The following is a 25,899-nucleotide window of genomic DNA, read 5'->3' as shown; positions in this document are numbered from 1 at the left end:
GCCTCAAATTAAAGACTCATCTGTTTAAATTATAATTTCAATTAAAAATTTTTTAAAAATCTCTTTTCTGTACTACAAACGCTTTTAGATGCACCAGGCTCAGCTTGTGTCTATGGCACATGCATATAAACCTATAACCATTCTCTCCTCCTCTTTTCTCCTCCATTCTAAACTGCGTGCGCGCTGACCTAACGTTGGTCTACTGGAAGCTAGCCCATGTCCAGCCGTGTTGAAAAAGGAAAAAAAAAGAAAAAGCATCCCATCCTAAAATCAGAGTTAAAACCTCATCCTAAACAACATTTTTTTTTTAAATGTAAAAAGCCCTAGCTCCATCACACACAACTGCAAGTTCTTTTAGGCATGACTTATGCATTATTCTAATAGTTTTTTAAGCATTATTTTCTATTTGTACTGGAACAGTGGGGTCTGAGCAGGAAACAAAAGAATCAGGAGATAGGAAGAGCAAATGAGAGCACGAGAGAGAATCTTGTCCTCGGTTAATGAAATGTAATCATGCCCTCAAAGCCACTGCTCTCTGAGTCATTCCAGACCACGAGGCCAGTGACTACATTTACAGCAAGAGACAGTTAACCGTCCAAACAAATGGAGGAGCAGGTGTTTCTGCTGGCGTCTGCGTGCACTGCTGCCGTGCTTGCACCTCCTCTGGCCCACACCCCCTTCCCTCGAAGGGGGAGCTGTGCTACAACGGCATCGAGTGATGCCTTACACCACCCCTGCATCAAAATGTGTATGTTCATGGGTCATAGCTGAAATGTCTGGAGAGGGCTGGAAAAAGAAAAAGTTAGAATAACAATAAAAAGTACACTGCGTCTGTGAGTTTGCGTCGTGCACACATACACATGCATTCGTGTGTGTATATTACTCAGTGGCCTTGGCTGGGTCCTGCTGATGACTCTGTACTCTAATGACCATGTTGCTGGAGTGGAGGCTGGGGCTGTCCATACGCCTGCCTGCTGAATTTCTGAAAGGCCCCACTGATGCCATTCCCAACTCATTAGGGAAGCTGCTTATGTCGCCAGGAGCTAGGCTGTTGCCAAGGCCCCTGCTCTCCATCATGACCATGCTGCCCGTCACACACCCGTTCGAGTGTGTGTCTGTGTGTGCGTCTGTGCCACGTGCCGGCGCAGCAGGGGCTGAGGGAGCCGTGACAAATTGTTGAAAAGGTCCGTCTGAACCCAGCACTGACAGGCACCTGAGCCTGAGGGCTGGACACAGGGAGAGAGCAATCTGCTCCACTCCTGCTCTCTTTTGCGCTTCATCCCTCCATCACCACGCTCAGAGAGAGAGAGAGAGAGAGAGAGAGAGAAATAAAGAAAGAAAGAAAACGAGAAAAGGGGGGGTGCACAGACTGTGAAAAAAAAATGGTCAGAGAAAAGATCACATACATTATTATCTTTGAATAAGATAAGCAGCATGGTCAAGACCAGCGGAGCTTTTGAATGAAAACGGTTTTATATCTGACTTTCAGGATGAACTTATCATTTCGGCTGTTCTTTACAAGGACTTCTGAGCTAGGGTTGGCTTAGCTGCTATGGCAACTTTGGGTCATATTACAGTAATGGGCCACTTCAGTTTACAAGGGATGATAAGAAAGATGAAAAAAAGATGGACTAGCTGGAGAAGACAGAACTAACTCTAAGCTTGAGTTGGAAAACCTCACGGTATACAGAGGATAAAACAAAAAGAGAAAACCATTGTGCAAGCAAGAGTGAACGCAATGAGCCAAAGAATGAGTGAAAGAGAAGCAAAAAAAAAGGAAAGAAAGTGCAGAATGGGCCCGTGAGTGAGGGAGCGGGATAATAACCCTGTTCTCACTAGGTCAACACAGCCATATGGCTCTCCATTATGGGACCACGCAGATGACTTGAGCGTGGCTCTGCTATTCAGATTCCTAAAACAAATATTGACTCGAGCCGACCACAGCCTGTGAGCTGGCTGTCCCAGTGTGCACGCCGCAGCGTGCGCGCCCCAGCCCATGTGGTCCAGCCTGCTTGCACCAGCCTGCGTGCCCCAGCCCCAGAGCGACGAAGGGCTCGCAGGGGAGACGACTCTTTGATGTTGTCTCAGACATCGCTGGACATCGCATTACATACACCCCTTCCCTCCCTCGCGGTCTCTCCCATGCTGAGTGCAGCCCGTACTGTTGAATACATGTGTTGAGTTGACAGGAGGAGCACACCGGCTGCACGCAGGCTAGAAAGCAGCAGTCAGTAAGCCAGCCTGCATCTGATGCTATCCACGCCGGTAGACTCCAGAGGCTCTCAAACCAGCAGTGGATCCTGGCAGCGCGCGACATGCACTAAAACATGTGGCCCGGCGTACCGCATTCACATCGAACTTTCAACTATAAACTCGGGGAGATGGGAGTGACTTGTGGCTACTAACAGCTAATATAGGTTCTGCATGACTTAAAATGACAACAGAAGGTTTGGGATTTCCCACTGCACTGTAATCCAAGTCATCCCTGGAGCAGCTGGATTGGAGAAACTCATTCTACACTTCAGCTGGTAACTAAGCAAGGTGTGAGCAGGGAATTTCCAAATGCATCCACACAACTACACAGCGTCTAAATGGAGCAATCTGCTGGTGCAAACCGAGTGCCCTCGCATGGGGCATAAAAAAAAAAAAAAAAAAAAAGCAGGCGTGGCGACAGGAGCACAGATTTAAGACCACCCTGCCATGTAAAATAATGTGATGACCTCACTCACATACAGGTCAGCCTGAGAGGAGATGGGAAACCAAGGAAGGAGGGGGGGAACAGAAAGGAAACACAATGGAACTGTTATAGTAGGGAGAGAAAAACACACAGCTTAAATCCACTTAATGGGGAAAAACGTCCTCTAAGCATTTTGCAGAAGGGCTTTAACAGATAATGCTCTTTTCCTGCTCTTGGTGGGCCCTTTGCCACCCTGCGGTGCGCCAGGTGACAAAGGCAGTAAGGGCATTAAGCATCAGATAAAGCAGGAGCCTGGGGAACAGGTCTGACTCATCCCGTAGGCAGAGATGGGCACAAACAAACTCAGATACATCTGTTTAAATGAACCAGCACAGGGTACAGCAGGATCCTAGCATGCCTTACAATTTGCAACGGATTTGTAACCAACTCGGAACCTCAGAATGACAGAATCACTTAAAAAGCAGCAGTAATGTATTGATAAGGAGGGAAACCATTTAATAAACATAATGTTACCAAGCTGTGCTGTTACGGGTTGGTGAGGTGTGAGGCCATTTATTTTGGTTTGTTTTGGTGTGGGTTCGCGTCCGTGTGGGATTGTAAGATTGTGAGCTTGAGTGTGTGGTGTTGTCCAGATGGTTAGGGGTGGCCAGTGGGGAATAGAGAGGTCAATCAGTTTGGCGGATCAAAGCCAAGGTCAGGTGGCATTGGTGGCCATGTTCAAGGTGCGTGGGGAGTCCAAGGGAACTGGAGGGGGTGCTCAGATGGCCTCTCATTAGCAGTCCGCTCAGGTCCCAGACCCCTGGGACAGACTTCTGAACACCCCCGCACTAGAAGCCTTCAACAATAGGGCTTACCCCACTAGAGACCAGGCCAGGCACACAACTCCACTGACACTGGGTCACAATGAGAGCTAGTAAGTGCACATAAATCTGTCATTAAGATGTATGCATAAAAAGGAGGACTATAGCCAACAAGTCAAACAATAAAAGCATAAAACTTTAGCCTTATAACTGAAGACGAATTCAACTCTGAAATTAGCACATTTAAAAGTCATTAAAACATTAATAAACAGTTATTGAATATAGATGACTTGTCTGTTGTGGAAATTCTGGGGAAATCTTGCTTAGGCTATACCAAAAATTCTCTGTTTTTCAGAATTTGATGGAGATATCCAGTACAGACACCCAGAGGAATTAACAGATATGATGAGATCAACCTCCAAAAGCTGGAAACTCAGGGAGTTCAGGACACACAGGCAAAAGAAATCTGCGTAAAAAGCTAAAAAAAACAACAACAACCTAGAGCGGCTGAGAGGTTTTTGGTGCTAGTAGAAGCTGTGATTCAACATAATTTTTATTTTGCCTTCTATTAAGCTATAATGCAGTACTTTACTCAATATTCAACATGAAATGCTAGAAAAACGCCAAACAACAACAACACTATGAACATCCAATATACAATTAGACATCCAATTATATTTCATATTTGACACGCTTCCATTTGAAAGCAGTGTGCCATTTGCAAAAGCCTTTCGCCTTAACACACACATGCACTCGCACTCACACACGCGCACACACACAGAGTGTGCACGTAGGTGAGTAATACCTTGTCAATCACAGTGATTAAAAAGCTCAAATGGCACACCTGTGCCTGAAATACAAAACATAGCTTATTGGTAACCAAGCAAGAAGCTGCAACCCCTACTGTGAGATCTATCTTTGTAAAACATTTTATTTTGGAAAATATGAAATGTTAATTCTGATGAGACTGTAATTCAAACCACTATAGGTATTTTAACAATCAGGAATTATTAACTTTGATTCAACCCAATAGTTACACCTCCACACTGGGCATTTTCCAAGTAAATGACAAAGACAAGGAAAATCCTTCACAATGAGCAAAGCCAAGGTTAACAACATATTTCCTTTTCCTTCTCTCAGGCTGTGAGTGAATGGGCTCTCGTGGTGAAGAGTGAGAAGTTGAAGAAGAAGGGGAGAGTGGCCGTGCATGCTCGACCTCCACTCCAGCCAAGTACCGGCCATTAACCTCAGCCAATCACAATGACCTTGCCATCCGGCCATGGAAGAGGATAATTGGCCAGTTTAGAGAGATGGTGGAGGAAAAAAAAAAAAAAAAAAGTGCTTTTAGGATACTGGCTTGGCGGGCATACCACACATGCTCTCTGTTTCTGAATAGAATATTCTGGATAGTGATTAAGGATGCCATGCACATTTCCCCAGCACTTTCTCTTCTAATGAGCTGGTAATACAGAGGGTGAATTCAAACAGACAAATGTTGACAATGGCTCAGAGCTGCATGGTACCAAGAGTGCAATCACGCAGTAAATTTCAGCTGCACATCAGTGAAACAGATGCCACATCCAGGTTACACTTAGCATTTGAAGAGTCAGAAGCAACTGCACAGAGTGGGACATAGTTCGTATACTACTGGCAAGCCACAACAGAGGTCCTTGTGTTTAAGATGAAATGTACTATATGCTGTGCTCAAAGTCCTTAACAGAACTCCAAAAATGATAACATATTCAGGGGATTCAATCAGAGAAAGTGGACTATTAGCTCTGAAGATAGATAGATAGATAGATAGATAGATAGATAGATAGATAGATAGATAGATAGATAGATAGATAGATAGATAGATAGATAGATAGATAGATAGATAGATAGATAGATAGATAGATAGATAGATGGATGGAGAGAGAGAGAGAGACAGACAGAGACAGACAGACATTATGCCCTCAACGTTGGACTATATGCCAGTTTCTATCAGCTACGTAAGCCCATGGGACAGCACGTGTTGATTGGTGAATTTCTGGGCCACTGCTGCAAGGGTACCTGTTGTCACGCCACTGGACTGAGGCGTGAAGCTCGTCCCAGCGGAAAAAACAAGAGGAGGTGTGAGATGATTATAGGATAGGGGGAGACAGAGAGAGCAACAGAATAATAAAATACAGAAACAAAAAAGAAAGAGAAACAAGAATCAAAGTGAAATAAGAAAATGAAAAAGAAACAAAAAAAGAAAGCATAGTACAAGCAAGGATGGAGTCAACAGAATTTGGCTTATAGTCAATCATGTCTTTACAAGCTCTCGCTCTCACACACACAGACACATACACTAATTAAGCCCAGTGCTAAGGGGTGGGAGGCCCTGGGGAGGGGGAGGGGAGGGGTGTGAGGGTAAGGACAGGTTAATTGAACCTCCAGGGGGATGCTCACTCCATGGGATGTCCTTTGCATCTCACCTCAGCAGCATCCATCTGAGAACCAGACGCATAGAAATGGAATTATGAGCATGACATCACTGCCAACACAGATTCCCACAAAGACCCGACAGACTGGGCTTGGCACTAACACTGATTTACAGCATTACTAAATCAAACGTCTGCCACGTTGTGCAGTGTACACGTAACATTAGCCCCCTTAACAGAGCGGCGACTATTGATCTGATCTGGGGAGCGCAGGAAAGGGCTTGTCAGAGCAGACTCCGAATGGAAAAGGTCAGCGGGTTGCACAGCACCGATAGGGCCATTGAAAGCACATGGAGAGCTCTAATATACTGCATCCCAGGGTAGTGGAAGATAAAAGAGGAGAGCGCGGTGACTAGGCAACCCTTACTCAAGTGACACTGATTTCTAATACTTGCAAACTAGTCTCATACGTCCTACAAAACATTAAGTCATTATTCAAGCAAGTTGAGTGAAAACTATGCAGGGTTTAACAGGCAACGTAAAGCATTAAGCCAACAAACAAAACTTAGAAATACAACTTTTATAAAGCCCTCAGAAGACCCACTTCATTGACTAAATTCTGAGAACTTCAGTTTACTGGCACAGGAATTCTATCCAATAAGGACACGGGCCCATAATCAGGAAACCTCTCATAGTATGAGTGCTGATTAAGGATCCGGATTCAGCTCTTATTAACTATGGCTGTACTGACAGAAACATATCCTACATCAGCACCTCCTTCTTTGATAAGTTTCATGAAGCCGACCACTGTCTCGTGTTTTCCGATGTTCTACAGAACCACCTCACTGCCCTTTTACAGGAACCATGCGCTGACGAGGGCAAAGCAAGGTCCTGGATGTGCCGAAGCGTCTCTATAAAAAGACCTTCGCTGATGACCACCGTGTTAGGAGGAAGTTATGACAAGATGAATCCATCAAGGCGGGGTGGGCAGTGTAGATCGCTGAAGAGCCCTTTTACAGAGACATCAGACTCCTCGGGATGAAAAGCTTCATCATTCACAACACACTCTTCATTAAGACAATGAGATTAATACATGAGTCACTGCCTGCTCTGAATACTGAATGGCGGAGCTTAACACACGTCTCAATAGTCTTTACAGTTTCAAATGGTGTGAAGGGGAGGGGGGGTGGGGTGGGGTAAAAGAGTACCCAAGGCAGGCCATTCGGTGTTGCACAAACACCACTTCCTCCCCAGGAAAGTGCTAGAGTAGGTAGCAGTCCGGGTTGCTGGGGACAGCTCCTCTGATGCATACACAGCGCAGCTCCCACTGGAGGCAGCTCACAGGCAGATCATATATCTGGGACACACACCCAAATATGAACACAGCCTCTAGCCTAAGCTGCCCAAAAAATGCAAAGCCATGATAGATAATCAACTAATCCTCCAGTTTGTGGATGAAAGGACTTGGCTTAGTGTCAAAACAGTGAGGGCCAGTCCTACCTGAACAGATTAGAAGTGGGGGGAAATGCAAGAATATATTACAAGTGAGAAATCGGGGGGGGGGGGCAACAGAGTATGGACTTCTGGTTTGGCAACAGCCTTTTCTTCCCCTTCATCTTCTTTTCTTTCTTAATCCTCGCCTTGAGGCGCTCTGTGCAGTCAAGCGCACTATTACGCGGCAACAATTAGCCAGGCTGTGGAAGCCGGCACCTGGTCCGAGGCATTCAGGCGTTTTCGGCAGCAGCTGACTGTACAAGCTTCGTCCCACCCCATCCCTCGGCCCCCCACCCCCACCAGGTGGTCCTCCTTCAATGACATTAGCTACTCATTCCAGTCACTCCAGGGTTCATCAAGGACCTATCCGGGCCCGGTCCATCTGCGTGGGACGCATTCAGCCAGCCGCAAACACCGGCTCCCTAAATGGGCCTAGCAGACAACGAACTTTTCCAACTGCATATGTAGAGAGCTGAAAAGACAGCTGATGATTTCAGAATGCTTCTCGGCACGTCTGCGGAGTGCGGCCAAGTTTGCCGAACAAAGGATAAATTCGGCATGACTCCTATAGCACCTTGCCTCTGAGCGACCCACATTAGCTTGACTCCTTTCTGTTGGCTTGACAACTTTATGCGGCATACTGTTGTCGGTTAAAGCAGTCGCCGTAATAACAGCCGTTTTAGGGAAGTTTTGGCTCAGCTGGGATGCTCGTTGGTTGATTAAATCTGTTTGTCAGCACCGTTTTGAGTTCTTCAGATAATAGAGCCTTTTACGAAGAGACAAAGCACAAGGAGGATATGGAAGGGGTAAACAGAGATAGAGAAAGAGGAAAGATTCTGTCTGTCCTGAAGTGATTTTGAGGTTCAAGAAAAAAAAAAAAAAACAAAAAAAACCCCCACACAACTAAGAAGGGTTGTTGCTTTGTACACTCTTCTGAAAATTCTCACAAAGCCTATGGCATTCTCGGCTCGAAGCGCTGAGCACACAGCATGAATAACGTGATCTGAATAACAATAGCTATAGATTTGTAGAAGCTCTCAATACTAATTAGGGGCTATATGCGCTGTTTGTAGCAAAGGCGTGTGCATTGAAATGAGATGCTAAGTGCTTTTATTTCAGCAACAAATTGGGCGTCTGGCTGTCCAAAGAGGTAACTGAAAGGAAGCCTTTACCACAGATACACAAGAGGTTACTTAAAAGTTGCATTAAGGTATGGTTTCAAACTTATGTTAATTTATGTGTCCAGTAAGGAATTCTGTTAAGGAAACTTAACAAAATCTCAATAGGGTAGATATCCCTGAATATCATTCAGACTGTCATGAATGTACCTGTTTCTTACACAAACTACAGCATGACTACGAGGGCCGTGACTGTGCTTGTATTCATGCCTCTACACAGGGACCTGGGAGGAAGTTGAACATCTTCAGAAACCTGCCAAAACACCAAAGAAACCAGTGATGCACTGCGGTCTAGTCCTCCATGCTGCCCTTATGCAACCAAACTGCAGTCTTCTACTTCAGAATGTAAAGAACCTCCATTTCCACATCAAAGGCCACCTCTGGTGTGGAGGAGGGCTGGACAAAAGCATGATGCAGACTTTTATGTTGTGTTGATGTTTTCTGTTGTTGTTTTGTTTATCCTTCAATGCGGAGGACTCTATTTTGTGCAAAGATGCAAATGGCGAACACAAGGGCATCCTTTAGCACAGTACAATAACGTCCAGCTTGTGGAGGAGCCAACGCTGCCTTTGAACTCTTTAAAGTGGCATTAATGCAGAACTTATAAATAATCAACTAATTCCTGTTTTAAGATGGTCCATAATGGGCTGCAGGAAACACAGAGCCACGGTCTTTAAACAAACAGCCCTCACTGACCTAAGCCCACAAACAAATCATCTGCTTCTCACTGTTCAGTCCAAGCTGTCAGTTCAGGGAGGGGGGACCACAAAAAAAAAAAAAAAAAAAAATCAGAGAAGCACACTGAAGCATTGCTTCAGTGCCCCAAGACCCTAAGACAACAGAAACACGACAAACAAATTCACCGGAATACATGGCAATTTAATCTACAATTCATCTACAGTGAACAGACTAGGAGGACGTGAACTCTGCAACACCACTCAAATCTCTGACAGGATTCTGCGACTGCTACAAATTCACAAAGACTGTAAAAATTTGTACAAATTGCCACTGTCCTAATACCCCTTTGTAAAATGTCTTTTTTTTTCTTTAATGCACTTGAAAATGACAGTGTGAATGTGTGAATATTTCATAATGAATGGACCAGTAAAACAAAATGTGCTCACTGGCAGATTCTCAGAAGCACCTTAAAAAAATCATGTCTTATATCTAATAATAATAATAATAATAATAATAATAATAATAATAATAACAACAATAACATTAACATTAACATTATTATTATTAACAATGCTATTAAGTAAAAAAATATTACAGAGCATAATACCAGTGGGCTACATGGCAGGTGACATTTTGTGACATTTAGGAGTAGAACTGGATATGTGTAGGATATAAGAGGATAAGTGAGGATGGCGCTGCTCTATTCAGGTCCAGGCTGATGGGACAGAGCCGACGCCTGCCAGGCCAAGCAGCCTGAATGGTAATCAGTGCAGTACTGATAATGAATGATTGAAGGCTCTTTCTCACCATTCGAGAATTTCAATATCACAAGAGCCCTAGAGGCAGGATTCTTATCAGCACAGGCCTCAGACAAAGGAATCCAGCAAAGGGGAAATGTGCTTAAACACAAGCTGGTTGCGAAGGACCAGGCCATTAGCAAGAGGAAAAAATCAGAGATGTATGGGAGAGTGCACACGCACACACACACACACACACACACACACACACACACACACACACACACACACACACACACACACACAAAGACACTACAGGTTTCTGTAATAAACAGTTGGGAGTGACGGTCAGGTAGAGAATACCTCCAGTGTTTTAGGCAATTTTATACTGAGAAGGAAACAAAATCCAACAAAACAACGCAACAGTGCCGCAATCCTTCGCTCCACGACTGCATTCACACACAAAAACATTCTCTCACTCATTCAAACATGCCTACAGTAAAATGCTGAAGCTTGCCAGGACTACTCATTATCACTTCTTTTAAGTAGCCACACTCAAAAAGAGAGTGAGAAGGATAGAGTGAGTGAGTGAGTGTGAGAGAGAGAGAGAGAGAGAGAGAGAGAGAGAGAGAGAGAGAGAGAGAGAGAGAGAGAGAGACAGACAGACAGAGAGGGAAACCATACAGAACTAATCAATGAGAACACCTCCATTGTGTCTGTGGGAGAAAGACAGGGAGAACATCCTTTTGGATAACCTGAGAAGGCTAACAGCTTTCCCCAGTGTTAGCAGTCTGGCAAACGTAGAGAAAAAAAAAAAGTTCATTAATTAAACAAGGGCTTGGGCAGACAGATGGACGACTAGCTGCACGCTAATTACACAGAGAAGACAAGCAGGTCTCACCCTCGTCCATGACTGCTTCACCATCAATCATAATTAGCACGACTACAAAATGTTCACCTGGGTCACTCAGCTCAGAGCAGGCAGAGAGAGCAGGAAGTTCAGGCATTCTACATGTGTTTGGTGGAACTCTGACTTATGCGCGCACTCTCGCTGTGTCTAATATATGTATGTGTGTGTGTGTGTGCGCGCACACTGTAAAACGGCTCCTACTACCCATACACACATGTCTGAAACCTTGAGGGTTGTGGCATTCAACATTCAATGAAGACAACGTCGAATGCTCTCAGCACTTCTGATGACCAGTGTCTGATAATGGCTATTTGTGGTGTCAGCCAACATCCATGATGTTGCTGAATGAGCTGAATTAACTGCGGCCCTCTGACACCCTTCTATTAGGGTCACTCCTTACAGGCAAGACATCTTACTACAAGTAATTTCTCTCTTTGTTTAGTTTCTCTTTGCCTTATGTGCACTATTTACTTTAAAGCATAACAGCAGCAAATTACAGCAGCAGCAGAGGCAAGTGTGAATTAACAGGCACATCCTTCATGCTTAAGAGGTGATTAAGTAACGTTTTCCCAGCTCGTCTCCGCGTCACTCCTGAGGGAGCCATAATAATGGAGTGAGCTCAGGGTAACTCTACCCCTCCCCACGTCTACAGAACCCCACCCCACTCCCAATACAGGGGGGGATTCCGCCCAGATCTGGCAACGGCTCACCCATTCACAATGCCGCCAGAACACAGACAGCTGTCAGGCATGAATGCCTAACGGAGTCTACTGTTTTTGAGGGAGGGACATGAAGAGTGGGTGGGGTTCAGGTTTAAAGGTGCAGTTAGTAAACTGTAGAGACCTGCCAGAGAATTGTTCTGAGAAAAAACATTTAGATGTAGAATGTAGACTCTAGATGTAGAATCATACATCTAGTCCTTTGGTTTATCAATGCAACTGCAGTTATACTGATAATCCTTTTATGAAAAGATGTCTTCTAATGTTACACCATGCTAATTCTACATTTCCAAATCTCCAATTTAGTTCAGAACCAGTGGCAATAACATGCCAGTGATGATTAAAACAAACGTAAAAATTAAAAAAGCAGCACCAGTAATTGCTACTGGAGGCTGAAATGTGGAAGAACAGGAAAAGACAGGCAATATTTTGCATTACAGTGAGTCGACAAAAAAAGTGTCTTCAGGTTTTCAGGGTCAATGTATTGGAGAATTGGACCCACACAGTAGATGCATACGCCGAGGAAAAAATAAATAAACATGAAGGAGAATACACACACACACACACACACACACACACACACACCTCTATTGTATCTACCACCTGTTTTTTTTTTTTTTTTTTTTTTTTTGCCAGCTCTTTCTGCTGTCACTGAGTTGTTTACAAACTCGCCCTCTACCTGTGTTTAAGCTGGTGTTACCCACAAGAAAGCGTCGCCCCAGGGGGGTTTGCGTTTGTGTGCGTGCGCACTGCCTTTGTTCCAGGCATCATGAGCAGAAGGGCAGAGGTAAGGGGGGGTGGGGGGAGCAGTAATGCTATGAGTCATTCTGCATTAGAGGAAAGAGAGAAGGGAGAATACTTGTGCATTTCACATGAAGCAGCAGCTATACGCCATATGCCATATGGGACTGACTGACTCTCCAGTCAGGGTTGGGCTTGACAGGTCTGGGGATGAGCGGGCCTAGCCCCCTACCGCCGGATGCTGAGAGCATGCCTGTGTGCGCGTGTGCGTTTGTGTGTGTGTCTGAAGCAGACAACCAAGTCACCAGTCTTGACAGGGAGCAAATAATTTTTTTTTCTTGGGGCACGTAGATACTGATTTTTTTGGAGTTTTTTTTTTATTGTTGTTGTTGTTGTTGTTGTTGTTGTTGTTGAAAGTAAGTGGAAAACAGAGAGAGTTGGAAAGAGGGCGAGACAGGGAGCGCTGGGGCTGCTATGCAGGGGTGAGGGGCTCTGAACACATTCGATATTGTACGGAGCCCCTGGGAACAGCTGGTGAGCTGGGAGGAACTGGAAGGCAAGCAGGAGGGGGAGGCGAGGGGAGAGAAGCCAGAGTGCTGGAGTGAAAATGGGATTAGAGTCACCACACTCTGATTGGGTGGGGGGCACTGGAGCTTCTCCTCTCAAAGGCCTGGCCTTAGAGCACACACTGACTGCAGGCACTCTAGCCAAGCTCTGCAGAACGAGAGCAAGGCACAACAAAATGCAGAGGATCTCATGTAGTGCACTTAGGAGGAATGTTCAACTATTTAGTTAACCACCACCATACTAAACACCTGCTTAAATGGCAAAACAGGTAAAATAGGCTTCATAAACATAAATCCTGATTCAAGGATGGCACGTTGCTTATTTGTCATTTATTTCAGGAGTTTTAAGAACTCATAGGTCAACACAGACAATAATGGAAAATGATAGGATCAAACGAGCTTCACAATATTCACAATATAAGAATGTGCCATGAAAAACCATTATAGTAATAAAAAGAACACTTGCACAAAGAGATGGAGATGGACAGACTGAAGCTGACCAAGGAGTAAGCACAATGATACAGACAACATCGCAAACAGGAAAGATAGTGACTGCCATTTGGCAACTGTCCTCCTCCTCCTCCTCATGAGGGCTAAAAGCTGGGGCTCGCATGACTGGCGGCGGGCAGGAACAGATTATGGCTATTGATTGGTGCCTAGAGATGGATCTTACTGAAGAGGAGAGGAAGAGAGAGGGAGGAGGAGGAGGGAAGGAGCGAATGAGAGGAAAGGAGGGGGGAAAGCATGCCAACTCCATCGATTCCCGTCAGCAGGGGAGGCAGTGAGGCAGACTGAAGGTCGGTGAATCTCCTGCCTCTTAAACCCCCCCCACACCCCCCAGCCTGGGTATCAGAACGCCCGCACAGAGCCCCTGCACAATTTCCCCAGTGCTCTTCTGCTGAGTGACAGCAAAGAGACAGTCCTCAGAGACAGAGCCAGCCAGACACAGCACAGAAGCATAAACATTCAAACAAACAAGCAAAACCTTCACATACGTGTGTGTGTGTGTATATTTCTTTCAAGGTATAATAAAAAACACATACTATATAGTGCATATAAATAAATATATAAATACACATACCGAATAATATATACACCTTATATATACACCCATATCCATTTAAACCTACAAAAAGTCCTAATTTAGAGTATGCAGTTTCTTGTACAGTTTATTCCAAATCTTCCTCCTCCCAGGAGATTTTAAGCTCACCAGCCCTGTCCATTCCTGCATGAAAAAGGCTCCAGCATGCCAGACTTCAAACTCACAGCAGCTGTTTTTCCCCTTTCTTTCAATTGAACCGAATCAATAATAGATGACACATTATGTGAGATTTGAAAGGACTGTGTAATACAGTGTCAGCAGGAGAGAGGCCTGTCTGTCCAGAGAGTTCCCGCCAGGCCCACTGGAACAACATCGCTCCATCAGCCGCAGCAACCTGAGAATGGCGGCACCGTGCACATGGGACCAGGGCCGTGGAGATGCCCATGCTGGCGTGGAGCTGCTTGCCAGCACACACACACACACACACACACACACACACACACACACACACACACACACACACACACACACACACACACACACACACACACACACACACACACACACACAAGCACGGACTTGGGTAGCGAGGAGGTGGACTGGGATGCACCTGGCCAAACACTGGTGGCCATTTCTCCACAGCCCATCCAATTAAAGCTGAGTGATGGGGGTGGGCTGCTGGAGGCCTCTCCAGCTCGCGCGGCACTGCCACAGAGCACCACCTGCTTTTATCAGCCTGCAGCCCGAGCGCCGCCACTGCCTTTGAAGGCGAATTCAACTAATTACCTTGGAGCACGGTCGAACAACAACGCTGCTGATTGCTGGGACCCTGACCATTGTGTGCCGGGAAACTCCAGAGAAGATCTCATCTCCACGCAAAAGCAGACGCCTTTCGACTACGGCGATGAGAACACTGTTCTGAACGGGGGCAGTAAACAAAGCACAGAAGTATATAAAAAAAAAAAAAATGAGAGCATGAAGAAGTGGCAGAAAGCCTGACTGGGTAAGAGCAGAACAAGTAGGAGGAAACTGTGAGTGGGAGGGCTGAAGTTTAAATCTATGTTGGTATGTGTGCAGGAGCGGTACTGTATCACAGATGTCCCTGTGTCTAACAGAAGAGACAATGGTGCAAACCTGTGAGTCAAAGACTAATTAATTATTCATTAGAACAGATCAAGCCTTTGTATGCAGCTGCGAAACCGAGCATCTTTTTAGCCTCTCGGTTTCTTTTCAAAAGAATGAGACCAGCGTAGAATGCACTGAATGAAGAGATTTCTCTTTCTACTGAAAGAGAAAGGGACTCAGAACAGAATTCAGGGAAAGGTAGGAATGTGTTTAACTTGCATTCTCATCTATTTTCTTAGCCCCTTTAAACTAAAGTGTGTCAAACTGGCTCAGAACAGTGGTTCCAATATAAAACTCACGATTAAGCTGTGTGGACCAAACAGGAATCACCACCAACAAGGCCTCCAGAACATTCCCCTTGGATCCTACATTGCCTCTCTGACTGTTGTTCAGGCAGCAGGAGCTTGGAAAGGATACAAGCTCTGGTAAAGCGTGAGTCGCGACTTCACCGCCCTGCTGGCGTTAATGCAGGTGGCCCGCACGAGGCTCGGCAAGAGCACCCCGGTGACAATGGCTCCATCAAACAGAGGTCCAAAGAACGGGACCTAAGACAGCAGGGAAGAAGACGGATCAGGGAGAGCATAAAAAAAAACCTTTATTAACGGAACAGAGTGATGACCATGTTTCCACCAAAAAAAGTCTTTGATTATCTCATGGAGTGATCCCTCCATTTCATGACTCACGCACACACTAATATCCCACAGAAAATCAATAAGTATGACAGGCCGGACCATAGCTCCAGTCCGTAGTCTTGGGAAAGGCTCGGTGAGAATAAGCCTTTTCCCAGGTTCATACTCACTGAACACAGGAGTTATAGGCACGTACAGTTTTAGGCACGTACAGTGTCAAGGGAGCTTCTCCAAGTGCTCCATGCCATTCTGTTTTCAGATGTGTCTTGTTTTTTGTTTTTTTTTACTTAAAAAAACCCCACACCCCAAAGGTTCACATTTGACAATCAATAGTGTATAAAAGACCTAATCTAATGATGATTCAATATGTTCCTATGTATTTCCATTAGATTTGTAGATATGCTGTTATGAAAAATGACCTGTAGCCCTGCATTGGTCACTCAAGGTGCTTTTGACCTGTCTGAAGTCCAGGCAAGCTGTGTGTGTGTGTGTGTGCTCGTGTGCGCGCAGCATGAGTGAATGGTGAAGATGAAAGCTTGTCTGGCAGTGATGAGAGCAGCATGCCGACGGTGCAGTAATGGATTCAGGAAGGGGGAGGGTTTATGCACTCTTGAGTTTAGAGGAAGGCATGCACAGGAGACCAGCTAACACAGCACCTACTCAAACCCACCAACCTCCCCACTGACCTGGTTAGAATTCTGGGAATTCGAAAAAAAAAAAAAAAAATGTATATAACTACTTCAAATGTGCAGTTCGAAACCCTTCTATTACTACTCTATAACTTCAAGTCAACAGTTCTATGCAAAATGGTTTTATAGCTGATTTTTTTAAGCACACTATGAAAACATAAATACATATAAATACAATAAATACATATGAATATTTCCAGGAAGGGCTGAGTGAAAGATGAGTGATATGTGACAGAGTAAACCTGCTTCTCAGAAGCATTACAGACCCGTGTATCCAATTTATTCATGCCCTCGATATGAGTCTTTCATAGCAAAGAGCCTACTTTCCTCTTCAGCAGCAATTCACTGTGGTCCATTAGTGTCTCCAAACAAAACAGAACACATTCCACCAATTCTGAAATCTTATTTTATTACTTTTTATGTTAAACACTGCACAGATGTTTTGGTAATGGTGAAAAGCTCTTTAGCTTGGCTTCAGTTTGGAACCTTGTCACATGAAGAAGAGTCAAGTGTGTTGGTCTTTGTAAAACAACAGTCCATATGATAAATGAAATGCTTCAAACTATGTTTTTTTGTTTTTTTTTTGCTGTGCAGCGGTGATATTTACTCCCAGGCCACGGTACACAGTAAACATACCTGTGCTTTCTTCATAATCTGAATGAAGAAGGTGTGGTTCTTCATTGGGTAGATGATAATGAGCACGTCTCCGAAGTCAGTGGGGATGATGCCCCTCCGATAGTCCCGGGTGTGTTCGGACCACACAATATGGACTTCATCGTTTCCCAGATGACGAAGCTGCAATCAAACAAAGGATAAATGCTCAGTCTGAATGTGAATAAATGCCATATAATATAATAACTGATGTGAATAAAGCTTAAAGCAAACATTTTTTTCTTAACTAACAAAATAAAACACTGTAAAACAGTGGAACGTGAGTCATTTAAGCCTTAGGTGTAAAACCTATGCAGCCTTACAACTCTTGAACAGGCAGATATTTCTTTAAGAGCACTTTGGCCTGTTTTAAAGAACTGGGTAATCATTTCAATTCCACTAGACACTGACAGCTAGAAAACACTCTAATAAGGCTTAATCATGAAAATTTGTTTTGAGGAGAGCGGTAATTTTAGGATAAAAAAAACAAAACAAAAAAAAAACCCAAAAACTTTTGCACATATATTTCAGTATATAATGGCCCCGCATCTTGTAACAGCGCTTTCAATTGCAGAGTGAAATGAGTTTCAGAAATTGGATTATTATGAGTCAATCATTGGATTAAATTGACTGCTTTGCCTGTCAAATTGCTAACATTTTCATTTTATATTAAACTGAGAAATGCATTTCAAGGAAATTTGATTTGATATTTTCTTCAGGTTTACGCTCTAGGCAAGAGAACAAAGGAAAGGTGCTCAAATTTTACTGAATGTATGCATTTGCCAATAGTCCACTTCCATGCACCTCAATCTTTAACTCTGAATAAAACAATAACAAACTAAGTTTTTTTTCCTTCTCTTTTTTTAAATTGACGAATAATTAAGGAATTAAGGAATACTTCATCTGTTCCCAAAGAAAATGTGATCATGAATATAATGATTCCTTTATTATGCATAGAGCTAGTAGAAGACAGGTGTTCAATGCCATCAAGTCAACCAAATTCATGATTAAAATAATAAAAAAAACATTGTAAGCATGTTATGCAAAGAATTAAACTGCAGAATACTTAAACACATGTTTACATACAAAACCTAAAAAGCTAGTTCAAAACAGATATTTTTAATTATTTTATCTTATTTTTAACTTATTTTATCAGAATTATACAACAGTAACTGGAAGCCAAGGTAGGATTCCCTTGATTGACTATCTGCCAGTGTACTAACGTCTATAATGAGCCATTAACAAAACATGCCCTCTCCACCAAAAATGCAATTACCACACTTCCCCATAAGCCCTTAATTATGCTAATGGTCCAGAATTAAACAAATTCACAACAAGCTGATTGGGCCAATGCATACTGATCCATTACAGAGACAGCAGAAGAATCGGTAGCACGTAAATAGGTCAGGGAAAAGAGGGGAAACAGATAACATGTTGTACACATATTATGGATGCCACCCAAGCTGAAATGCACCAGCTGTTAAAGACAACATTGTAATAATGCATGATTTGGATGATGGAGAGCAGAAGGCTAGTGGAGCAAGATACCTCTGCTACTATGAATGATTCCAACATTATTAGCCTCATTTAACCCTCACCTAGCCTCATTAGTGATAGTGAGCTACAAAAACACACACATAATGCAAATGTATCTGCACACAACATGTCTCAAGCCCCAAGAGGTGCCTTTCAAATACATCAGCTTCTGTTCGGTTTGCCTGCTGGCTATGTGCGACGTGCGCGTGTATGTATGTATGTATGTATGTATGTATGTATACATACATACATGCATGCATGGGTGTCAGGGTGACCTGCTTCCTCCTGAGACAGAGGCTTTGGATGGCCAAGCCCTTCAGATAACTGCATTACGAGCTCAGCCAGCTGCTCTGCCCAGCACTCAATTGGATTCAGGAATTCCCCTCTTTTCTCCTTTTTCTCCCACACCAGACCCCCTCCCCTCACTCCCTTTGCTGAAAGTTGCATTTGTAAATTAGAGGGGTAACTTCCTGTCTGGCCACTGCTGATAAAGCAGCCCTTTCACCCTCCCTTCACTCACCCCCCGGTTACCACTGCAGAAGGAGCAGAGCAATTATGGGGCGCCCCCAGCCCAAAGGAATCGACCGCGGATCACAGCACACACCTTCCCAGTGCAAGCTCTCACGCACGCACACATTTACGCGCCAGTGGACCAAGCCTTGGGGACCCATGCTCCGAGCACGGCTGCAGGTGGAGGTGATCGAACACGGTCGACACGGGGCTAATTCGAGTGCTAGCAGTGGACGGGTTCGCCCGTCGATCCCTCTCGTGAATTTCCTCTCGGCGGGTGAGCGCATGATCAGATTTGTCCGCGCCTGCCAGGACAGGAGCGCAGTGGCTCATTTCGCCTGCGCTAACGAGCTAACGCCTGTCGATCGCTACCCTGCTGACGCGGGCGGAATTCGATAGCGAGGCCCCGCTGGCATCCGGCAGGCCCCTGGCCCTGGCGGAGGGAGTTAATGGGCTGATCGAGGTCCAGGTCACAGCACACGCTGGAGTCAAGAGAGTTGGGGCCATTACCGAGGCAGGAGATGACTACTGCTCTCTTCGCCTCTACAGTGCGGCAGCGAGAGAGGGCCCAGCTAACCACCCGAACAGCCACATGGTCACGCCTTATACACGTCTGTCACATGCTTTGTGATGCTGATTTACTACCAGCATGGCATGCCAGCTCAAAGCTGCTCTCTCCAGATATGACAGACATTCTGTGCTGTATGAATATGTAGGTATATTTAGGTCAATTCAGAATTCTCAGGCATGAAAGGTATACAAAAATACATTAGGTTTGTCTAAACCCCAGCTCTATGGTGCTTACGTCTTTTTATGACCCATGTTACAGAAATGAATAAAAATGTGACCTACCTTCTTAGTGACGGAGTCGTCAGAGTCGGAGGGCATACGGGTGGACACGTGAAAGATGACCTCCACGTTTGAGGTAGAGTAGTATGGAGCAGTGGTTCCAGTGCTGCCATTTCTCTGCAGCCCACCCATAAACCCACAATGTGTTGCCAGGTCCACCTGAGAGAGAGAGAGAGAGAGAGAGAGAGAGAGAGAGAGAGAGAGAGAGAGAGAGAGAGCACACAAACGAACATATGTTATTTGACTAATTCAGGACTTGGAAATACTGTATGTAATTCAATGCGAGTATTTTTGTGTGTCTATGTAAGTGTACATTTGACAGGCAGAAAGAGTGAGCATGAGTGAGAGTGAGAGAGCGAGAGTGACAAAGAGTGTGTCTGTATGATAGCTTTGTACCTCCCACCCTAGTCCAGAGACAAACTCCTCATAAGCCTGACTTCCCTCGGTATTGGACAATATGGAGCACTTATCCTCCTGGCCCTCACCAATATAAAACACAGCAATCTTGTGGGTCTCTCGACTGAAACACATGGGCACACATACAAGTATAGATCTCGTCTTAGTAAACAATTCTGCCAATTCACTCAAATTAAATACAAATGGATTAGTGACATATCTTTCAACAAATGTATTTCTAAAAAAACAAAACAAAACAAAAAACCCTCAAACACTCAACATTGCCAGGATCCATGCAGAAGACACAGTCCAACGTTTGGGTCAGGGTCTAATATTTTCACGTGATAATTATTTCAGAATGTAAATTTACTCAGACATTGTAATTATCACCATATATAATGCAATACCTCAAGTTCGATGATGAGAACTGATGAGAAGCATGTGATATTAAACACGTGCACCAAATGTTAGTGTTCAGACCAAAAAAGGTTAGCTATCTTTCGTAGCTAGTATGAGTTGTTCTGGTTTTTATGTTTATGGAACTTGACATAGAAAGGTAAAGCTGTCTGGCAGCTTAAAAATAAATAGAAAAATAGGATAAATCAGAAGTCTACATTGAGCCATGCATTTATAGTAAACAAATGTCATATGATATAGTGTATGTGTATTCTGCCGTTATTTTGTGTGTTCTTCTGTCTGCATCCTTTGGTGGAAGTCTTTGAGCGGCGTTGCTACGGAGGCACCGTGCCCTTACTCTGTGATGTTTAGCATGCTCAGACAGTGGTTGCTATGAGCAGGGCAGGTATGGACGCAGGCAGAAAGTGGGGGCCGATCCTGGGGGTATTCTTTAATAAGCCCCTGTAATTAGCCACTCTGAGTGCCTATTGATCGCTGTGGTCTGAGGAGTGCTGAGCTGTGTTCTGCCAGAGATGGGGAGGATTAAACTAGCGGGGGTTGAAAGAGAGGAGTAGCTAAGAGTGGTCTTAAGACATGTCTCACTAATAGTGCTCTTAAAGGATTTAGCCTGCTCTCTGCAGTCACACTGGGCATTGCATTAGATGTTTTTCCACCCTAAATGAATGCTAAAATGATGGGTTGGAATGAGCAGCATGGGCCAGTGTTACATGATGAAAGTTATTGCTTCACAACAGATTTCAGTTGCTTGAACCAGGAGATTAATAAAGTAGTTTAATCTCACTGCTTTAGAATCCCTGTGCATGGTTTTTCATTTCTGGTAAAAGTGTACATGACTAGGTAGCTAGACTGAGTTCACAGAGAGTTGGCAATTAGAGATAAAAGCATACATGCTATTACAAACTTATTGCAGTACTTAAAGGGAAGCATGAGGACATCTAAAACTCACCACTGCCTCGAATCCAAATTCTTGAGTTCTCTCAAGAGCTTTGAGTTCTTCTTCAGGAGATGAAAGCTTTTTCTATTGTATAATAAAGAAATACAGTTAAAGTAGGTCCACTGGTTAGCCATGTACACCCTTATTGTATACATTGCATTAACCCGTTTCATAAATCTAGATTATTGTTGCATGTCCTCAAGACCAGTGATCAATGTGCTTTTATACATAAAGCCCACAAACTTCACTTTTGAAAGTACTAAAACTACTGACTACATGCACAGGCTTGGACAGTTTCTAGTATCTATGGAAACAAGAACATTCATTTATCTACAGGTAACCACTCAATTCTAAAAGGTGTACTCTTCTCACTAAAGAGAGCATAAATGGAAACAGTGGGGCATGTCGTACAATGGCGCTGCAGGATTCAGAAAAATACCATGGGTTTACTAGACTCCTCCAGGAATTTCTATCACGAATGTGATGACAAGTAAAAGGTTCAACAAAAAATAATACAACTAATGACAGAAAAAGGCCTGTGATTTCCCACCAACAGAGGAAGGAAACATCCCTCAGGTGAGAAAAATACATGAATACTGGCACACTGGTGAACAAAAATAGACTTCACTGAATAAATTCTTAGTTCTGATCATAAGTCACACCTAGAAAAAAACATACCTTCGGTCCCACGAGTTCATGCCTAACTCATTGAGGAGAAGTCTGCAGAAATAGAATGGTGCTTTGGGTTCCTGATGGGTGGGCTCTCTCTGGCCTGCTGCTCTGATGCTGGGATCTTCGCTACGCCTCCTGGCCAGCTCCTCGCCCTCCTGCTGGGCCTGTCTTTGGATGGTCTCCATGATAGCCCCCTCTGTCTCATGGTTCATGCCCATGGGTGGTGGGGCAGGCTGGGTGAGCCTCAGCTGAGGCTCAGGCAGGCACTCTGGGCTGCTGATGCCCAGGTTCTCCAGCAGCTGGTCCAGCACATCAATGCCATCCTCCACCTCCACCACGGAGGAGCACCTGCTGGCGTGGGACGAGCCCGGCTTAGAGGGGGTGGAGGACTGGTAGGCATACTGGTGTAAAGACTCCTCTCTGCAGCTGCTACAGTGCACAGATGTCCCTTCCAGAGTCTTATAGAGAACACTACAGTCCCACGAGTACTTTCCAGAGATGTCCCGTACGATGACGCGAACCTCGGAGGAGTGCTCCCTGGGGCTCAGGCCAGACAAGGCCGTGGGGGGGCCCTCTGTGGGGATCTGCAGATAGGACACGAGGGTGCTGTCATTGAAGACGAAGAGCTGCAGATTGGGGCTTTTGAAAACCTCGGAGGAGAGTTCAGAGGACTCCACGTAGGGGTTGTCGTGGTTCTCGTTCACCAGGCTGTGCAGCAGGGCAGGGCCACCACTTAGGGGATGGTGACCCAGGTGGTTCACAAGATGAGTCATGATCATCCTGGCAGTCAAAGGAATCAACTCCATGTTCCTTCGTTTCTTCTCTGCAGCACCGAGACCAAGACCAAGAGGTTTTATGTGAGCTTTCCGAAAAACAAGTTCAGCATCTCAGTATGATTATAAGACCAGTATAATCTGAGTGAATTTATATTCCCTAAACCAGTTCTGCTCATGCTTCTCAGGTTCCCTGTAGTAATGTAAAGAGCTCTCCTTCAGCTCTTACAATAACAATACTCGCTTTTAACACTAATTACAAAGAGTCTGTTTTTCGGGTTTCACAGGTTTTTTTTTTTTTGTTTTTTTAATCAAAGATGATTTCCTTCAAAGATCCATGCACTCACCACAATGAAGTGGTGGGGGAAAAAACTAAAAGATCTGTCCTAATGAGCATCACACTTTTTACAGCGAGGGAACAGGTTTCTATAGTGCTCTCTGAATCATATCTATGTGAATCTATAAGGATGGCTGAAAAGAGAAATCTAGTGTTGTGATTAGCACAAATTAAGATGAGAAAAGGAGATATGCACATTATGACAGTGCCATCAGTGACATGTGCATCAAAGTAGGAAAGACTCTTGGGGAAAACCACTGCACTGCAATTAGAGATGCGCAGAGCTTTGAGGTGAACTAATCAATACGAGGTTGGGCACAAGAATGTTGCTCTTAAGTTGCTCTTTGGCAGGGGCTGCTGTATTGTGTGTGGAAGTAGAAAAGATCAACAGACAGATTTTAGCACTGGAAATGTCAGTGCTTTATTTCACCTTCCCTAAAGCTGTATGAGGACTATCATAAAACACGTAGCTGCTGAAAAAGGGAGAGTCTCAAATAAAATTTTTTTTAAAACCCACTACAATGACATAAAAAGTCTGAAAATATTACCTAATGGATATGGCAAGGTCAGAAATCTGATTTCCTAAATAACTGACATAAATGGGCCCTTTAAGTGGACGACTAATGCAGGACTCTAAACGTTTCAGCTCAGACTGTGCTACATTTTGTCAAATATTTTTTTAAAAAAAGCTCTGACTAAACTCACAGAGAAAATGCCACTGCTCTTCTGCATTGCTGCAAAGCAAAATGGGACTTTAAGTCTTCATATACACTAGCTCTCATCATAGAAATATACACACGCATTCACAGTAGGCACAGATAGATAAAAACACACATGCAGAAACACTGTAGGACAAACAAAAACAATAACAAAAAAAATAGCTTTGTGACCCTGTAGAGCCAGGTGGCGTGAACAAAGCCGCGCTTACCCTCAGCCACGGTGAGGAGGTTGCCGAAGTCGCCGGCGGCGCCAGGCGAGGGTGCCGGCTCTGAGCTCTTGACTTGGCTGAGCGGCAGGAAGGGGTCATAGTCAGTGGACAGGTCTGACAGGCTGAGGAGGTAGTGGCTTTGCTGCGTGTGCAGGTTGGAGCCAGACACGCAACAGTGCAGCACCTGAACAAAGGAAAGAGCAATGCAACTACACGCACACTCTGTATGGGCATTTTAGCTCCTGATGACAGACTTCCTGTTAAAAAAAAAGAAAAAAAAAGAAAGAAGACCAGAGACGGTGCCCAAGCGGACAGTTTAAATTGAAACATTATGTGCAACTGTTGCCACACACAGATTAGTTTAGCCGAGCTCTACAGCAAACCACCATATGGAGGTGACGCATTATTTCAAAAGGCTAAGCCAGAAAAACCCTACGAGAGGGGTTATTGCAGGCTAATAATTCAGTTCTTATGCAGTATGGCAGTGTATGGAGGTGCTTAAACAGATGGCCGTGCCACCGTTGGCTGGGCGAGATAAGAAGCAGTCCTGCACAGTTCATCACAGTGCCTCAGCAGCCGTTCTCTGTTTGATTTAATTAAGACTTTATCCCTTGGCTCGGTCTCAAACATAGCTCACACAAACAATACACTCCAAAGCAAAACAAACCCAGTCACATGCAACCTAAATCTATATTACAAAATCTTTGCCGGTTTACTGTATTATTTCAGTATTAAGAGGACATAAATATAGTATCTTTTCAAAGAGGAAATTATTGCATGCGGACTCACGTAAACCCCTAATGTGTGCTACTGGAGAAAACGCGTAATTAAGGAATCTTCTGTCTGACAAACCCACCACAGCACATATGACCATGTCTTTGTGATGCACAATGCATGCTCTGATTGCATGCATGTACTGCTGGAGCACTGATTCACCTCCTAACATAAGAGGAAAGGCCACATGTTTAGGATAGAGAGTTAAGAATGTGAACCCTGCACAGCTCCTATGTGCCTCCTCTAGCCAACTGCTTGGTGACAGAGTGGGTCACCTTGCATAGCAACAAGCCCACGGACAAGAGAAGGGGAAAGTGTGCAAACAGATCAGATCAGATCAGAGTGGAGGCTTTTACACGCCTAATTACACACACCCATGACTGGCTGCTGCAACTTGGAATTAAATGTTGCATGAAAATCTACAGCAGAAAAAAAGAACCTTAAAAGATGCTCTGAGACTGACAAATTCTGGTCCCTGAGCGAGGTGAACTGTACGAATGACGGCACTCAGCAGTTTTGCTGGCCCAGGTCTCAGAAGACATCATTAAGAACAAACATGGCTCATGGGAAGAAGGCATTCCTTCTTTGCTAACTTCCATGCATTAAACTAAACTGAGCCATATTTGTTCAGAACAAATATGTTTTCCTCTGCTAACTTGACAAACGGGAATGGCAAATGATAGAGGCAATGGCAAATGGCAAATTAAAGCA

The 25,899-nt window shown here is 44.4% G+C and overlaps 1 protein-coding gene across 6 annotated transcripts in view; it reads right to left on the bottom strand.

Annotated features, from left to right (window-relative positions):
• Window positions 1–25,899, bottom strand: part of ralgapa2 (Ral GTPase activating protein catalytic subunit alpha 2) — a 79,850-nt gene that overhangs the window by 9,294 nt on the left and 44,657 nt on the right. For all 6 annotated transcript variants that reach the window (XM_035532577.1, XM_027004804.2, XM_035532580.1 and 3 more), the window contains 7 exons: window positions 24,415–24,598; window positions 22,383–23,199; window positions 21,717–21,788; window positions 20,354–20,477; window positions 19,961–20,116; window positions 17,048–17,206; window positions 15,511–15,638 (listed from right to left, as the gene is read on the bottom strand). In XM_035532577.1, the coding sequence (XP_035388470.1) occupies window positions 15,511–15,638; window positions 17,048–17,206; window positions 19,961–20,116; window positions 20,354–20,477; window positions 21,717–21,788; window positions 22,383–23,199; window positions 24,415–24,598 (1,640 nt within the window). The remainder of the gene's footprint in view (window positions 1–15,510; window positions 15,639–17,047; window positions 17,207–19,960; window positions 20,117–20,353; window positions 20,478–21,716; window positions 21,789–22,382; window positions 23,200–24,414; window positions 24,599–25,899) is intronic.

The sequence above is a fragment of the Electrophorus electricus genome, chromosome 13 (assembly GCF_013358815.1).
Source record: "Electrophorus electricus isolate fEleEle1 chromosome 13, fEleEle1.pri, whole genome shotgun sequence".
In the NCBI taxonomy this organism is placed as follows: domain Eukaryota; kingdom Metazoa; phylum Chordata; class Actinopteri; order Gymnotiformes; family Gymnotidae; genus Electrophorus; species Electrophorus electricus.
The sequence above is the reverse complement of the archived record's forward strand: the minus strand, read 5'-3'. Positions and strand labels throughout refer to the sequence as shown.